Source organism: Stenella coeruleoalba (genome assembly GCF_951394435.1).
Source record: "Stenella coeruleoalba genome assembly, chromosome: 3".
In the NCBI taxonomy this organism is placed as follows: Eukaryota; Metazoa; Chordata; class Mammalia; order Artiodactyla; family Delphinidae; genus Stenella; species Stenella coeruleoalba.
The window spans coordinates 37408959-37426589 of record NC_137148.1 but is presented as its reverse complement, the minus strand read 5'-3'; the positions used below and the strand labels follow the sequence as shown (position 1 = coordinate 37426589).

General features: G+C 34.0%; 1 protein-coding gene across 1 annotated transcript in view; it reads left to right on the top strand.

Annotated features, from left to right (window-relative positions):
* Positions 1–17631, top strand: part of HCN1 (hyperpolarization activated cyclic nucleotide gated potassium channel 1) — a gene marked incomplete at both ends in the record, with an annotated part of 366195 nt that overhangs the window by 316189 nt on the left and 32375 nt on the right. Inside the window, one exon of the mRNA XM_079916908.1 lies at positions 946–1186. Within this exon, the coding sequence (XP_079773034.1) occupies positions 946–1186 (241 nt within the window). The remainder of the gene's footprint in view (positions 1–945; positions 1187–17631) is intronic.

Sequence of the window (17631 nt, the reverse complement as noted above, 5' to 3'; positions counted from 1 at the left end):
TGTTCTTTTGGGGGCTCATTGGAGAAGATATTTCTGAGAAATGGCATTGTGGTAAAGTTTAGATTCCCATTGTTTATTCTGTTCTATATCTAACTTTCAGGATTAAAATTGGTTGGTCCCATATCCCTGTTTTGGTTCATAGTGATAGCACTATGTCTAATCTGGACTAGAATCCACAGAATGAAATCAAACATATAAATCTCCTAATTTAGAATTGGCCTGATCCCAGAAGTAAAACAAACAAACAATTTAGGAAAAGGAAAATATGGCCTCTGTCCAGTCCAAAACTTCCAATGGAAACCCAGGAGGTTTGGAAAGAGTAATTTTCTGATCTAACCCAGAAACAGATTGAATTTATAATTAGAGATTATAGTTTGAGTGTCTTTTGTGTAATGTGAACATCAAGTCTCCTTGCTTTAACGTGAATGACATTAAGAAAAAACATCAAAATACTGTTGGCATTTTGTTGGCAGCTGGGCCCTGGTTTCAGAACTCTAGTCAATAGGTACAAATTAGATTGTTCAACACAGTGGACCACAGAAGCGGTAACATCGTGGCTAATAGGAAGTGATGTGGCTTCTTTTCGTCATAAAAACAGATAAAAGGGAGACTAAAACTCTTCCACATTTTCATTCTAATTTTATATAAAAAATAATAAATGAATGGGAAGTTATAAAATGTAAACTTGTATATATTTAATTCATATTTATTGATGTCTAATATATGCCTATACTACTCTATGTGCTGGGAATACAACATTTCAACACAATAATAAAACATGATCCCTGGTTTTGAAGAGATACTTAGATTATTAGAATTTATGTGTTGTTGGTTTTTAATTTAAATTGCAGTGTTATGCTATGTATAGATTTTAATTTCAGCACGTTTTTCTTCCTGATATGATTAATCTCTCTCTTAATATTTGTTTACTCTTGCCATCTTTAGGAGATAGTCAACTTCAACTGCCGAAAACTAGTGGCTACAATGCCTCTTTTTGCTAATGCGGATCCTAATTTTGTGACTGCCATGCTGAGCAAGTTGAGATTTGAGGTGTTTCAACCTGGAGATTATATCATACGAGAAGGAGCTGTGGGTAAAAAAATGTATTTCATTCAGCATGGTGTTGCTGGTGTCATCACAAAATCCAGTAAAGAAATGAAGCTGACAGATGGCTCTTACTTTGGAGGTTAGTAAAAAAAGAAAATATAACTGAGATGAAGTCTAATTTGCTCACAATATTTATCTTTATCAGAATTTTGGAGATGTCAGAATGTTGATTTTTGGGGTTTGAATATGGACTTGTATTTGAATTCTGATAAAAGTGTCTATAGCGTGTCAACTGAAAAAAAATGCACAACCTAAAAGTTGAGAATTATGTTTTATTTGGCAGACAAAACTGAGGACTTAAGTCCAGGACACAGCATCTCAGTTAGCTCTGAGAGACTGTTCCAAAGAGGTAAGGGAGAAGCCAGTATATATAGGAGTTTTATAACAAAGACCAGGTAGTAGGAACATTGAAAGATTACTGTTAATTAAAGAAAACCAGATATCTCAAGTGAAGGAATTTAGTGCTTTTCTATGTATGGAAAAATGCAAGAGTCTGGGCTCACTGAAATTATTCCCTTGATGTGCACCTCACCTATCTGGAGCCAGTATCCTGTGCTTTCTCATCCTGAGTCTCCTCAGGGTGCACCATCTGGGGTGGCTGCAGCAGTTGACTGCTAGGTGGCAGGCATCCTTTTTCTATCCTGAGTTCCCTCAGAGCTCACCATAATGTAAGCGGCTGTAATGTGATGGCTCGATGGCTGCAAATCCTTTGTTTACTGATATGGCAAGCAACAGTTTTTCACTGCTGAGTGGTATGTTTTCACATTTCAGTGTCACACATTCAGTGCATGTGTATTTACTACTGTATTAGTTAGAGTAGCCTTTCATCCTCTTAAACTGGAACCAAATAACAGTGGCTTAAACAGATCGAAAGCATATTTTTCTCTCACACAAAAGTCCCAGGAGGGTTAGATGGCTCTCCCCAAGACAGTTTTTAGGTACCCAGATTTCATTTATTTTGCTGGTCTGCCATCCTCTAGAGTGCTTTCCTCATTTATACGAGAGGAATTGGTTTCTCTCCACAATATGGACCACAGTATGGGGAGGAGGGGACAGAGGAAGGGAAGAGTGAGCAATTTCTCTTTAGATGTGTGCCCAGAATGGCCAACATCACTGCTATTCACATCTGATTGGCCAGAATTTAGTTGCAAACGTACCTCTAAGTATAAGGAAGGCTGGGAAATGTAGCTTCTAGTTGAGTGGTGTATTAATCAGTGTTCTCTAGAGAAACAAAACCAACAGGATATATATATACACAAAAGGAGATTTATTGTGAGAAATTGACTCATGAATATGGAGGTTGACAAATGTTATGATCTGCTATCTGAAACTGAAAAACAGGAAAACTGGTCGTTTAATTCAGTCTGATTCCAAAAGCCTGAGAACCAACAGTGTAAATCCAATCTGAGGGCAGAAGATGCGATGAGACGTTAGCTCAAGCAGTGAGACAGGAAAAAAATATTTCTCCTTCCTCCTTTTTTTTCTATTCAGACCCCCAGTGGATTTTGAGGTTGCATACCCTGGAGAGGCCAATCCACTTTACTGAGTCCACTGATTCAAATACCAATCTCACCTAGGAATACCCTCACAGACAAACCCCAAATAATATTTTTCTGGGCACCCCATGGCCAGTCAAGTTGACACATAAAATTGACCATCACAAGTGGCAATTTGCCTTGCTAAAAATTCTGACAATTTGAATTGTTTCCAACTTTTTACTATAATAAGATATATATTTATATTTGTGCAAATGTACAAAACTTACCTATGAGTTGAATTACTGGGTCAAAGACTATGCATATGTTCAAATTGAAATAAACATCAAATTATTTCTTTGATGAGACTGCCCATTTCTACATGGCTTTGCCCATTGATCTTTTACTTTTATCCTCTTAATAAGTCAAATTGGCATCCCCTTAATATTTAGTTTGCACTTCCACTATTAATGGTGATGTTGAGGCATTTCTTCATAGATATGGATCATTTGTATTTTATTTTTCTGGTTCTATTTTTGCATATTTTTCTAATGTGTTGTTTGTCTTTTTAAAACCAATTTACAGAAACATCCCTAATGTATTTTTGATATGCTGTAACTATTTTCTCCAAAATTGTTACTACTTTTTTAACTTTCTTTCTAATTTTTCTTTCATCATTCTGTTTTTCATTATCGCTGATTTCATCTGAATCTCACTCCTTTGCGTTAAGGCATTAGAGAGTTTGTGTTTCTTAACTGGGTTTTGTACACTGCAAAATTGTAAAAATGTTTTCCCTATTCTATATTTTATTTAGTTTCACTACATTTTTATTACCATTTTAACTTGTTAGAACAAGTTAGAAGAAGTGATGGCGAACAACTATTCATGTTTCTTAGTGCCAGTTCTGTTATAACATGAAAGACAGTGATTAATACCACAGTGTCAGGCATTGGCAAGCTTAATAGTTAACTATTACTCAATAGCCGGAAACTGAAATGTTTCCTTTAGAAAAAAGGCAGGAAATCTGCCTTCAAATAGTTGCAGGTTTATCCTACAAGAGAAATTCAAGTGGAACTCTTTTTCTTCTCATGAGAAGAAATGGTTCTTATTACTTTGTATTCATTCTTCACAGACTTTATAGTATGCCTGTAGAAGGCTTCTCAGTCAGAATTAATGGCTCCCAGCCCTGTGTCTCCATAGCTTCTCACAGCTTCCCAGGGTCCTGCTCTCAGTCTATCTCATATTGAAATTAACACTGTAGTTAGTTACCTATTTCCTTCTGATATTAGATGGCAAACAATGTGTGCATCAGAATCACTAGAGAAGCTGTTCACCCATCAGAGAGTCTGATTCAATAAATCCAGGCTAGAGATAATATCTTATTTGTTTGTTCATTAGAGAATAAACAACCAGTATATCTGATCCCCTAAAAATTGATAATGATAGAACGTATTCAAATCAAATTAATAGGAATTGGGAACCAAACAATAAATTCCTTTTGATTTTAAAATAATAATAACAATAACACACTGAGTTTAAGAAGATTTCTTCAGTAACAGCTGAAAAAAAATTATTGGGAAAGGTTTTAATTTTATCAAATGCTTTTTTGGAATTTATCAAAATGACCATAAGGTTCTTATCCATTAATCTATTGCAGCTGAGTAAACATATCAGCCCAAAATAATTAGCTTCTTTGACTTTCTCCTCATTCACTAAGAATAATTTTGAAGTTTTCATCTTTCCTCTTCTTCTTTGTCATGATTCTGCATTGCCTCATCAGCCTATTAAACATTTGTGCAGATTATGCTAAGAAAAAAAAGAGAAAATTAGGAAAAGCTAAGAACTTTAAAAAGTCTACTTTAGAAAGCACAGAGAATTAGTGTTTGAATGAAGAAAAAAAGAGAAATTGAAAGCTGATGGAAATAAATAAAAGGCTGATAGTAAGAAATAAAAGTATAGTCCAGCTTTGTGGGAAGGTAGTTTTGGGGAAAAAGTTTTTGAGGCAATTAATGGAGGTGTGACAAATACATGAAAGTTTAGAAAGGAATTTCTGAAAGTTGTTATTATGCATTAAGAATATATTTCTACATTTGACATGTGTTTTTTGAATTCAAAGGAGCTTTAATTACTAGACAATTATATTTGCTAATATGACAAAGACTGGAACATGTACTTCTCTGGATTTATATGGATTAAACTATTAGTAAGGTCAGTTTCATTAGTGAATTCCTTGTGTTGAACCATAAGATCATTTGGGGGATTAAAAACTGCTTTGTCATAATGTATTCTTTCTTTAACACATTGTAGCATCTCTATCTATACGTGAGATTGGTCTGTAATGTTGTTATAGTGATTATTTTTGTGATCCCCTAGCTAGATGACTTTAGATGTAAGGTTTTCCTCACTTCTTAGAGAGAGCAAGAAAACTTTTAAAATAATGTTCTAGTTCTGTAAAAAATGCCATTGGTAATTTGATAGGGATTGGATTGAATCTGTAGATTGCTTTGGGTAGTATAGTCATTTTCACAATATTGATTCTTCCAAACCAAGAACATGGTATATCTCTCCATCTGTTTGTATCATCTTTAATTTCTTTCATCAGTGTCTTATAGTTTTCTGCATACAGGTCTTTTGTCTCCCTAAGTAGGTTTTTTCCTAGGTATTTTATTCTTTTTGTTGCAATGGTAAATGGGAGTGTTTCCTTAATTTCTCATTCAGATTTTTCATCATTAGTGTATAGGAATGCAAGAGATTTTTGTGCATTAATTTTGTATCCTGCAACTTTACCAGATTCATTGATTAGCTCTAGTAGTTTTCTGGTGGTATCTTTAGGATTTTCTGTGTATAGTATTATGTCATCTGCGAACAGTGACAGTTTTACTTCTTCTTTTCCAATTTGTATTCCTTTTATTTCTTTCTCTTCTCTGATTGCCGTGGCTAGGACTTCCAAAACTATGTTGAATAATATGTTGTTCCTGATCTTAGAGGAAATATATTCTCTTTTTTAAGGAAGTTGAAATAATCTAGGCATTACCTGTTATGTGAAGGTTTATTACGTTTCACAAGTAAAACCACTTCTGTCTGATTCTGTTGTCTATAGGCATTAGAATTATCAGGTTTTCTATTTCTTTATGAGTAATTGTTCAGTTCATCTAAATCCATTGTTCATAACACTGAAAAGCTTTTAAAAAACCTGATGCCTGAGCCTAGAGTTTCTGATGGAATTGAGTAAAGTTGAGATCCAAACATCAACATGTAAAAAAACAAAAATTCCCAGAAGATTCCAAATAATTTTCCAATTATATGTTTGTACATATGATTTTTATTTTTTATTTTCAATAGACCTAATTTTTAATTTTAGAATAATTTTAGATTTACAAAATTATTGCAGAGGTTATACAGAGAATTCCTATTTATCCAATACCCAGTTTCCCTATTATTATTTTCCATTACTATAATACATTTATCACAATTAATGAACCCATGTTGATACAGTATTATTAAGAAATACTTAATAAAGCATACACTTTATTCAAATTTTCTTGGCTTTTACTCAATGTCTTTTTTCTGTCAGTATCCCATCTACAATTCCTTGTTACATTTAGTAGTAATGTCCTCTAGTTTGCTCTCAGTTTTTAAAGTTACTAAGATTTTATTTGGTTTTGAGGAACTCGACAGTTTTGAGGAGCCCTGGTAAGTTATCTTATAGAACGTTCCTCATTTGGGATTTGCCAGGTGATTTTCTCATGATTAGATTGGGGTAAGTTTGATCTTGTCTATGAGCAAGAGCATAGACATAAAGTGTCTTTCGCTTCACATTATATCCATGGTATATACTATCAATATGTCTTTCCACTATTTATGTTAACCTTGATCACCTAGGTTGAGGTAGTGTTTGTCAGACTTCTCCACTGTAAAGTTACTCTTTTTTCCCCCTCCCATTCCATACTCTGCTGTTTGGAAAGTAGCCAGTCTGCACAGTTCATGACTAAGAATTGAGGAGTAATGCTCCAAAAGGGCAGAGTATGTACATAAGTTATTTGAAATTTTTCTAAACAGGCAATTTATTTACTCTCCTGCATTTATTTATTTATTCACCCCCTTTTTTTTTTTTTTTTTTTTTTTTTTTTTTGCGGTACGCGGGCCTTCCACTGCCGTGGCCTCTCCCGTTGCGGAGTACAGGCTCCGGATGCGCAGGCTCAGCGGCCATGGCTCACGGGCCCAGCCGCTCTGCGGCATGTGGGATCCTCCCAGACTGGGGCACGAACCCGCATCCCCTGCATGGGCAGGCGGACTCTCAACCACTGCGCCACCAAGGAAGCCCCTATTCACCCCTTTTTTTATATCAGTATGAACACCAGGATATTTATTTTATAATTTGGGTTATAATCCAATACTACTTTATTAATTGTTTTGCTCAAATTATTTCAGCTTTGGCCATTTGGACCTCTTTCTATTGGCCCCTGTGTCCCTCTGAAATACCCCATTATTATGGATTTGGTTTTTTTGTTTGTTTTGCTTTGAGATTTATCTTAGTTTCTAGCACTAGGTGATGCTCCAGGCTCATCTTATATATTTCCTTACTCAGTCTTAGAATCAGCCATTTTTCCAATGGTTTGGTTCCTGGTTCCTTTCATTGGAGAATGGTTTTAGAAACCATGATCTGGACACTAGGTGCACTCATTACTACCGAGTTATTATTATTACTTCCACGTTCTCTCAGCTGACAAATCAAAGTGATACATATGTACGTACTACCATCTATCTATCTATCTATCGTGTGTATATATATATATGTGTATATATATATATCATGTGTGTGTATATAGATATATATATATTTCTATGTGTAGCCATCTGATTCTAAGTTAAGCTAAATATGAGTTCATACTGATATTTCCAACTCCAATCCATTACCACATAGATTATTCTAGCCTCCTTTCCTTGTTTATCTGTAGTACACCCCTCAGAATTAAGAAATCAGGTTCCCACAATCCACCATCCATTTACTTAATTGTTCAGTTCTTAATTGTTCAGTACTTAATTGTTCAGTTCTAGTATAGTATAGTTCCTGAGAACTCATGACTACCTAAATTATTTCTTTTTTAATTTCCATACTATCAGATTTACTTTTTCGTGTTGTAAAGTTTTACAGGTTTTGAAAAATTCTTACTGTCTTGTATTCACCATTACAATATCATACAGAATAGTTTCCTCACCCTCAAAAAATCACCTATTTATTAGCTATTCAACCTTCCCCTAGTACCAAACTCATGGCAACCACTCATCTGTTTACTATCTCGAGTTTTTTCTTGTCCAAAATGTCATATAATTAGAATCATACAGTATGGTATTCGTTTTGAAATTTTTTTATTTCAATAGTTAATCACTGTAATATAGGAAATTTCGTTGTATATTAACTTTTTATGCAGTGACTTTCCTAACTTGCTTTTAGTTATAGGAGTTTTTTAGGTCACTTATTTGAAATTTTCTTCATTTACAATCATGCCATCTACAAACAGAGTTTTATTTCTTTATTTCCAATCTATATACCTTTTATTTTATTTTCTTATTTTACTGGAGAGGACTTCCAGTACTACGTTATACTGGAGTGGAAATAGAGAAGATTTTTTCCCTGATCCTTAGTCTTCCTAGAGAATTTTTTCCCCTTGATTTTGGAGTAAGGCATCTACTTTCTTGCTATGAGGTATGATGCTATTTGAAAGTGTTGTTTTTTTCTATAGCTATTCCTTTTCAAATTGAGGAAGTTCTCCCCTACTTTTCTGAGAGCTTTCTTTTTTTTAGTCATGAATGGATTTTGTATATTTATCATTTTCTTCTGTGTCATTTCTGATATCATACGGTTTTTCTTTTTTAGCCTATTGATGTGGTGTGTTACATTATTTGAATTTGATTTTGAATATTGCACCAGCCTTGCACACCTGAAATAATTTTAATGTATAAAAATGTATTAAAGTAGGCAAAAATAATTGGATTAAATTTTCTAAATTTTTGATCACAGTTTTTATGTCTGTGTTCCTGAGAGATAGTGCTGTGTACTTTTTCTTTCCTGTAATGTATTTTTATGGATTTTTGCTTTAGGATAATTCTCATCTAAGAGAATGGGATAGGAAGTGTTCCCTCTGCTTCTATTTTCTGGAAAGGGTCATGGAGAATTGGTATCGTTGCTTCCTTAAATATTTGGTAGAATGTACTGGGGAAAACATCTGCATCTGGTGATTTAATTTCTGCAAGGTTGTTAATTATTTTTTTCAATTTTTAAAATAGATGTAAGATTATTTAGGTTATCTATTTCTCATTGTGTGAATTTTGTTAGTTTGTACTTTCTAGGAATTGCTCCATTTCATCTGAATTATCAAATTATAGGAGTAGAGTTGTTTTCAGTATTCCTTAATTACCCTTTTTAATGTTCCCAGGACCAGTAGTGATGATTACTCTTTCATTTATGATGTTGATAATTGGTGTGTTCTCTTTTATTCTTAGCTAGCTTTCCTAGAAAAAATTTTAAAACCTTTTAAAGAACTAGATTTTGCTTTTATTGATTTTCTGAATTGTTTTCTGTTTTCAATTTTATTGATTTCTGCTCTAATTGTTGTTATTTCCTTATTCTTTGCTTTAGGCTTAAATTGCTCTTCTTTCCCTACTTTGCTAAGGTGGAAGCTTAGATCATGGATTTAATATCTTTCTTCATAATATATACGTATTTAATGCTATATGCTATAAAATTTTCTCTAAGCATTGCTCTTCCTGTCTCCTACAAATTCAATGTCATATTTTAATTTTCTCTAGTTTAAAATATTTGTTTAATTTCTATTGAGACTTTTTCCCTAACCTATATTCTATTAAAGTGTTCTAAACATTTGGGAATTTTCCAGCTATTTTGCTGTTGTTAATTTCTAGTTTAATTCTACTGTGGCCTGAGAATTTATTTTGTATGATTCCCATTATTTTATATTTGCTAAATTATAAATTTTATAGCTCTGTTTGTTGATGAATATTCCATGTGAACTTAAGGAGAATATATATTCTGCTGTTACTGGATGGCATTCTATAAATGTCAATTAGATCAGTTTCACTGATGGTGTCACTCAGGCCAACTACATCCTTGCTGATTTTCAGCAGCTTGATCTACTAATTAGTAAAAGAAGGGTGTTGAGGTCTCCAATTATAGTAGGGAATTTGTCTATTTCTCTTGCAGCTCTATCAATTTTTTCCTCAGGTATTTTGACATTGGGTGCGTACATGTTTAGGATTGTTATATCTTCTTGGAAAATTGACCCTTTTTCATTATGTAATACCCTGCCTTATTCCTGATCATATTCCTTGTCCTGAAATCTGCTTTGTCTGAAACTAATATAACTACCCCAGCTTTCTTTTGGTTAATATTAGCATGATATATCTTTTTATAGATAATTACTTTTTTTTCAATTTTTTTTTTGAGTGTGGTAAAATACTCAAACATAAAATTCACCATCTTAGCCATCTATCTACTTCACATGTGATTCAGATACCTTAAAGTATTAGCAATTCTTCCCTCCTATCTCTTGGAGCATTGCTCTCATTAATTTCATTTAATTTATTTTATTTATTGTTACTATTATTACTTTAAACAAACAACTATATTTTAGATTAATTAAGGAAAAGAACAATAAGATATTTTATTTTTCCTTCATTTATTCCTTCTTCAACCTTACTTTCTTTCTCTAGGTCCAAGTTCCTGATCTATATTATCTCCTCCCACTTCAAGAAAATCTTTTAACATTTCTTACAGTTCAGGTCTGCTAACAGTGAATTAGCTTAGTTTTTATTTTTCTGAGAAAATTTTTTTCTCCTTCACTTTGAAGGATAATTTTGCTGAACATAGAATTCTACTTTGATGAGTTTTTTATGTTCAACATTTTAATATTTTGTTCTGTTTACCTTTGGTTTGTATGGTTTCCTACAAGAAGTTCACTGTAATTTTTATCCTTGTTCCTCCATAGGTAAGATGTTTTCCCTCCTCTGGCTTCTTTCAAAATTTTCTCTTTGGTTTTTTGCAGTTTGAATATGATAGCCTAGGTGTACTTTTTCTTTTGGTCTGAGCTTCCTGAATCTGCGTTTGTCATTAATTTTTAAAATTTTCAACCATTATTACTTCAAAATTTTATTCTGCTTTGGTCTCTTTTCTCCTTATAGAATTTAAATTATGCATGTGTCACATCTTTTGTAATTGCCCCACTTTATGTCTCCACTGGCTTCTGCTCCAGTGAACAGACCTGCTGTGACACTCTAGATTCATGTCTCTCCAGATATTTGGTTGGTCATTTGCTCTGAAACCTGAGTCTCTGATGGGTCCAGGATAAGTCATTGCTTTTAGGTTTGTACAGCTTTTTCTTGTCAGAAAGAAGGGAGTGATATCTTCCAATCATGTCGAAACTAAAACCAGAAGTCCCTTCTTATTTGTTTAATCTCCTCTGGATCTCTATGCCTTTTCTCATCCTAATATTGTACTTTTTTATTAAAAATTTTTTTTCAGAATTACTTATATTAAATATTTGTTTTTTCAAAGAAATAGTTTTTACTTTTGCTTTTTATTTCAGAAATTTCTATATTTTTCTGTATTAAATCTATTCTTTCATTTTAGTTTTTGCTTTTTTTCTTTTAGCTTCTTGAGTTTAAAAACTAGTGTATTTATTTTCAACCACTCTTCATGTTTGATGACTGCAATTTATAGTACACGTAAATCTGGCTATACTGCTTTGGTTAAATTCCACTGCATTTTTAATATAGTGATTCAATATTGCTTTTTAAAAATAGATTACACTTTCCATCTGGATTCATTGTATAGTACATGAGTTATCTTTTATTTAAATTCTTTTTAAAAATTTTAAATGGAAACATTTGGGGATGGAATGGTGGAGAGAAAAGAAACACATATAATATGTTTGAATAGGAGAATTACAGAATATCAAAGATGTTAGATAAATTGTATTGATAATACATGATGTGTAAGAAAGATGAGATTTATTTTAAAAGGGGAGAGAGATTGTCTTCCATTGCTAAATGTAATTATAAATACCAAAATGTAATTCTATATAAAATATATTTTTTCTCCATCCTCCTTCTAAATTTTTAGGACATAAATGATCAGTTCTAAATTTAGCTTTATAAAATTACTGATGAAGTTATCCCTTATTTTAACCATTTAACAAGTATTTCCTCTATAGTTTATTCCTATTAGTCAAATATCTACTTATTCAACCCAACTCACTTCAGTAAGAAATTCTGTAAAATAATACTTTGTTTGGGTTCAGTGCTTTTGGTGTCATTCATATTTTTACTATGGTGACCTCAAATGGCTATTAGTGGACCTGTCCTTTGATGGACAGTTAATGGAAAAAAAAAAGGTCTGTATTACTTTCAATTCTTTTACACATACAGTGGATATTAGTTCAATGTAAACACCAAAGAAGGTAAAGACTGTTAGAATCTAATAATAACAACTTGTGTTTATTTAGCATGTTAGGGTTTACAATTTATACCTCTTTAAATATCTAATATGAAATTTTGAAATTGATAGAGCAGACTTTTGTAGTACACTAATTTTACATTTGCGTCAGCTGAGCATGGCAAGTTCACAGTACTTTTAAGCAGAAGAGCCTGGGATCAACTGAGTTATGTTTTCCAATCTTCTAAAGTGTCTGAACTGAGTAAATATAATCAGTGCACAGAACACACTCCCAACTAAATGACAAGCAAAATATTGAGATAAGGAGGCATTCAAAGATCAAATTCAGAGTTTTGTGTTCTGTACCTAACTTCCTAACTTAATTTATTTCTACAATAATATAAGACTATATTTCTAGATATACATATATATCCAGATATATATATATATAGTATATTATGTATATGTATATATACACATATATATGCATATGTATTAACCCAGAAAGGTTTTTTTTTCCTTTTTTTGTGGACGTGGGAGATAGAATGTGTTAGATTAACCCATGCATCATTGTATTCAGTGTTCTCACCGAGAGTCCCAAGTAATGTTCTAGGAGACAGAGTGGAAGAAAATAAATATATGATAATTGCCTGCTGTGCATTAGGCAGGTTTATGGGTCCTAGGGATACAGCATTGAGCACAATAGGCCAAATTGTCCACAGTCATGGAGCTTATATTTTACTGGATACTTACATTTTAGAAACAAGAATGTAATAAAGAAACCTAGAAATTACTGAAGTAGTAAACCACATTACCAGATGGTTATAAATGCTTCCTGGAAAATTAAAGCAAGGAAGAAGGATATGGAAATCCTCCTTGCCCATACAGCCAGGTGGGGATTAGCATTCAGGCATGTGGGATTACATAGGAGTTCTAGGCTTCCTATTGAGAGTGATGGAGAATGGAGATTAAAAAACCTAATGAGATTGGTCCTCATGGCTCAGGCCAGGTGGATGATGAGTTTGGGGTGCTTAAGAAGTGAGGGTCTTGCTTGTAGGAAAAGTCTCCTTCTTGTTCCCTCCTATGAGGAAAGTTTTTATAATTCTCTTTTTACATATGAGGGAAATGATCCTCGGAGACGTTAACCTGGCAAAGGCCATGTACCTGAAAAGGGACAAAGCCAGGTTCCAAACTCAGCTATGAATCTGAACCCAAAGCCTGTGTTTTCTCCACTGTACCTCACTGCTTCCTAGGAGAGGGCATGATGCTCCCCTAGGATATAACCTTTAAACATGAGTACACCTTATCTTCTCTTCAGAGCTATCCATGGCCCTTTTTTTTTTTTTTTTTTTAGCGGTACGCAGGCCTCTCACTGTTGTGGCCTCACCCGTTGCGGAGCACAGGCTCCAGACGTGCAGGCTCAGCGGCCATGGCTCACGGGTCCAGCCGCTCCGCGGCATGTGGGATCTTCCCGGACCGGGGCACAAACCCGTGTCCCCTGCATCGGCAGGCGGGCTCTCAACCACTGTGCCGCCAGGGAAGCCCTCACCTGGCATTTTTAAATAAAGAGCTGCAGGTTTGGAAAAGCACAGGCAATCCCTGTCTTGGTGACTATTCATTATTTGTAAGAGGACTAAAACATCTGCCAATCCACAGTTTACTCCACTTCCAGTCCATTGTATATTTCTAAAAGCTGTTACTGATTTTCTAGAAGATGTGAGGAATCTGTTGATAATAAGTTACAACTTGATTAGTTCAATTCTCCCATTATATTTATGAGGAAGAAGAGGCAGGAGCAGAGAAAAACAATGAATCTTCTTAAAGATTTTTTTTGTTTGTTTTCTTTTGCTTCCTCATTTGTTTTCTCCTCAGGCCAGGCTAATGAAATATTTGATTCAACACTGATAAGACAACTCTATTGGATCTTTTTGCAGGTCCTATCCCACCTAGAAATACCAGATAATGTACAACCACAGAATGAACCTTTGCTAAACCATTGGGTTGATAAAGGTGTTAATCCCCATCTATATCTTCGCCTTATTGTTCTATGATTCTATAGTCATGTGTAAATACATCAATGCATAATAAAGGATTAAATCCAAATGTCTGAGACACTTATGAAAATCAGGATGACCATTAAGACATTTTACTTTGAAGTCATGAAGTCTTTCCCTCTTTAATAAAATAGAAAAGGAGGAAGAGGTAAAAGAAAAGGAAAACGAAAAAGTCCTTATTATAATTCTGGGTTCTCTTGTATTCTTGTGGTTTTTCACAAGGCACCACCTTTGGAGCTTTTATAATTAGAGAGGCCAGGCCATATCTTGAACCTACTAAAATAAAAACTCTATAAGGCAGGGAATTGCCTGGCAGTCCAGTGGTTAGGACTGCATGCTTCCACTGCAAGGGGCATGGGTTCGATCCCTGGTCAGGGAACTAAGATCCCACAAGCAACCGCGCCCAAAAAAGAAAACAACTCTGTAAGGCAAGTGTACTTTCTAATTTCTAATGTGTCATTCTAATCCATGCATTTCATTTCTAAAATGCGCCTCTGCTTAGTTCCTAAATTTCAGTATCTATCAAAAACTGGGGTAAATGGTTTTAGTGAAAAGTATGGGGTTCTGTTGCAAGGTAAAACAAATCTAGCAGGTTATGATTCACTTTAGAATATAAAGTTGTTTTGAATATTTTAAAATATTCTTTCTCCTTCTTTTGAAAACAAAAATTGTGAAGCTTTGATTACCAATACTCTTTGGTATTCACATTTTACTTGTATTATTCAAATGCTAACTTCTGTAACAATAAACTCTGTAATGCTCTTAAGGGAATTTCTGGTAATAAAGAACAGATGGAAGACTTTTTTTTCACTTTGTATGCATAGCTCAGGGGGTAGAAAGAAGCAGGGCTTTCTATCAAGCATAACTGGAAGAAAAACTTTTTTAAGCAGAATATACATCACCAATAAGGATAGTCTAAGAAAAAACTATCTCCTGGATTGATGTTTTCTTTAAGGGTTCTCCCTAAAGTAAATCTGCATTAGTGATTTGACAGTGACCAATGGGCCTCTTATTTTGAAGCGCAACATTTCCCATTCATGCCTGTATCCCAGGATTCCAGAAGAGAAGGCTTCAACCCTAAGCTCTTTGTGCTTTCATTCATTTGCAGCTATTCCTCTTTTAAGAAGGTTCATCTGAATTGTGTCCCTTGCCCTTTATATGAAGAATAATACACAAATTCTTTAACAAAATCTCCATAACCCTATGCAATCTGGCCCAATTTATTTTCCTAATCTCAATGCATATCTTTCCCTCCAGATACCCTTAAACCAACCCCCCAAGACTACTAGTTCTTATATTGGCAAAGAACAAAAGTTGCCTTTGCAGAGATTGATCCCTTTGATTTAAAAAATAAGACAAAGCAAAATAAAGCAAAAAACCCTCTCCACTTTTCAGGCTGACACTTTGCTTCTCGTATTTTTTTAAGACACCACTCAAATGTTAGTTTTTTAGTCTCTCCCAGGCAGATGTTTTTTTCTTTCTGTTTTCATAGCACTTTGACCTTAACCTATTATTGAGCTGTTTTTATTATAATTTTATATGTCAGTCTTCCATATTAGATTATGAATTTTCTGAGCTTTGACACTATAATTTTTTCCAATTCAAATGTACAGCACCAAAAAACAGTGGTTGAACTCTCACACAAACTCAAGGAGAACTTGTGCAATGAGTCAATGGATGAATGGATGGATGGATGAATGTATTTTCCCTTGTCCCTACTGTTTATCTCTATCTCTTCTGCTGTGTCTCCAGCCCTAGAATAAGAAAAGCAGTCAAACATCCCATTCACTTTGGCATTATACTGTGCTAAAACTCATTACCTTTATCTCAAGATAGGAAACCAATACAAATAATAATGATAAATTATAAACCAAACTAAATGAAACACAAGGCATTACCTATTTCTGAGAAATTCAGTGTTAGTATTTTAAATTACCTTCTGTCTAATTTTAAATGAATCCCACCATATTAGGGATCAGATAATATGGTTCTAGAATTTAAAACAATAGAATCTAGAGTAATATAGAAAAGTAAAGTAGAAGTAAAGTAGAAGAAAAGTAAAGTAGAAACTTTATGTGGTGATGGAAATCTTCTCTACTTAATACTGTTCAAAAAGTAGCCACAAGTCATGTGTAACTGTTGAGCATTTGATGCTAGTGCAACTGAGGAATTTAATGTTTCCTCTTGCAGTTAATTTAAATTAGATATAAATAGCCATATGTAGCTAGTGCCCACTATATTGGATGGGGTGAAAGGGCTTTACAAGGCAATTGTATCTAGACTAGTACAATGTATAAGGGTGTTATCGCTCCTCTATTATTATCTTCTTAGAAATTTTCCAGTCTTCCAAAAAATCTTTATTTCATGTTAATCCCCAAATATTCCTAAAGGTTAATTTATCTCATAAATGGAATAAATTATATTGCTCTTCCTTCTTTCTTCCTTCCTTCATTCTTTCCTTTTTTCTTTCACATGTAGATTTTGAAAATCTTCAACATTCCAGACAGAATTCTAAGTATTTGTCATAAAGTATTAAATAAGATAAAAACGCTAGAATTCATGGATATTATACTTTTAATACCCTTTTTTCTTTCATATATTATTTATACTCATTTTCTTATTTTCTTTCCATCTCAAATTTTTCTCTGTGATTTATTTACAACATTTATATAAAAGATGCACAGAAACTACATGTTTTTTATGTTTTTATTTGTATCTTCATTGTTAGCACATTCCCTGATATATCTTTTTTATTGAATAAATATTTGTGGCATTGAGTCTAACTTTAATTGAATAATATTCTATATCACGAAGTCGGTGATCAAGGTTTTTTTTGTTTGTTTTGTTTTTTCTGTACGCGGGCCTCTCACTGTTGTGGCCTCTCCCGTTGTGGAGCACAGGCTCCGGACGCGCAGGCTCAGCGGCCATGGCTCATGGGCCCAGCCGCTCCGCGGCATGTGGGATCTTCCCGGACCGGGGCACGAACCCGTGTCCCATGCATCGGCAGGCAGACTCTCAACCACTGAGCCACCAGGGAAGCCCGGTGATCAAGCTTTTAATAAATGATCTCTCTTCATATTTCTTTTCAATTTTTCAAACATAAAATTATGGTGTCTGCTCTTCCTTGTTTCTCCTATCAATTTGCAACAGACGTCATAAATGTAAACCACATCATTACACTTTGTATTTTGGTAATACTTTACTTAGTGCTGAATAGAGTAGCAAGATTTCTTCTTGGTTACTTCTTTCAGTGCTCTTGGCTTTGTTCTTTTATTTTGCTCTCCAGCCTCACGTTTAGCTTTCAGAGACTCAATACACATCGCTAAGACCTTCTTGCCCTACTTCAGCAGATCTGTTCACCCCCTGTCCCAACCTGGTGTGATGAATGAACTAACGTTAGTAAAGTACTTTGAGTTCTTTGGATTAAAGTTGTGCAAACTATTAGTCTGTTGTGACACTTTCTTTAAGGATCATTATCATACTTCATTGTATTTGTGGAGTCTAGGAGAGAAAACAAGAGAGAAGCCTGTCTTTGAGTAGGCATATT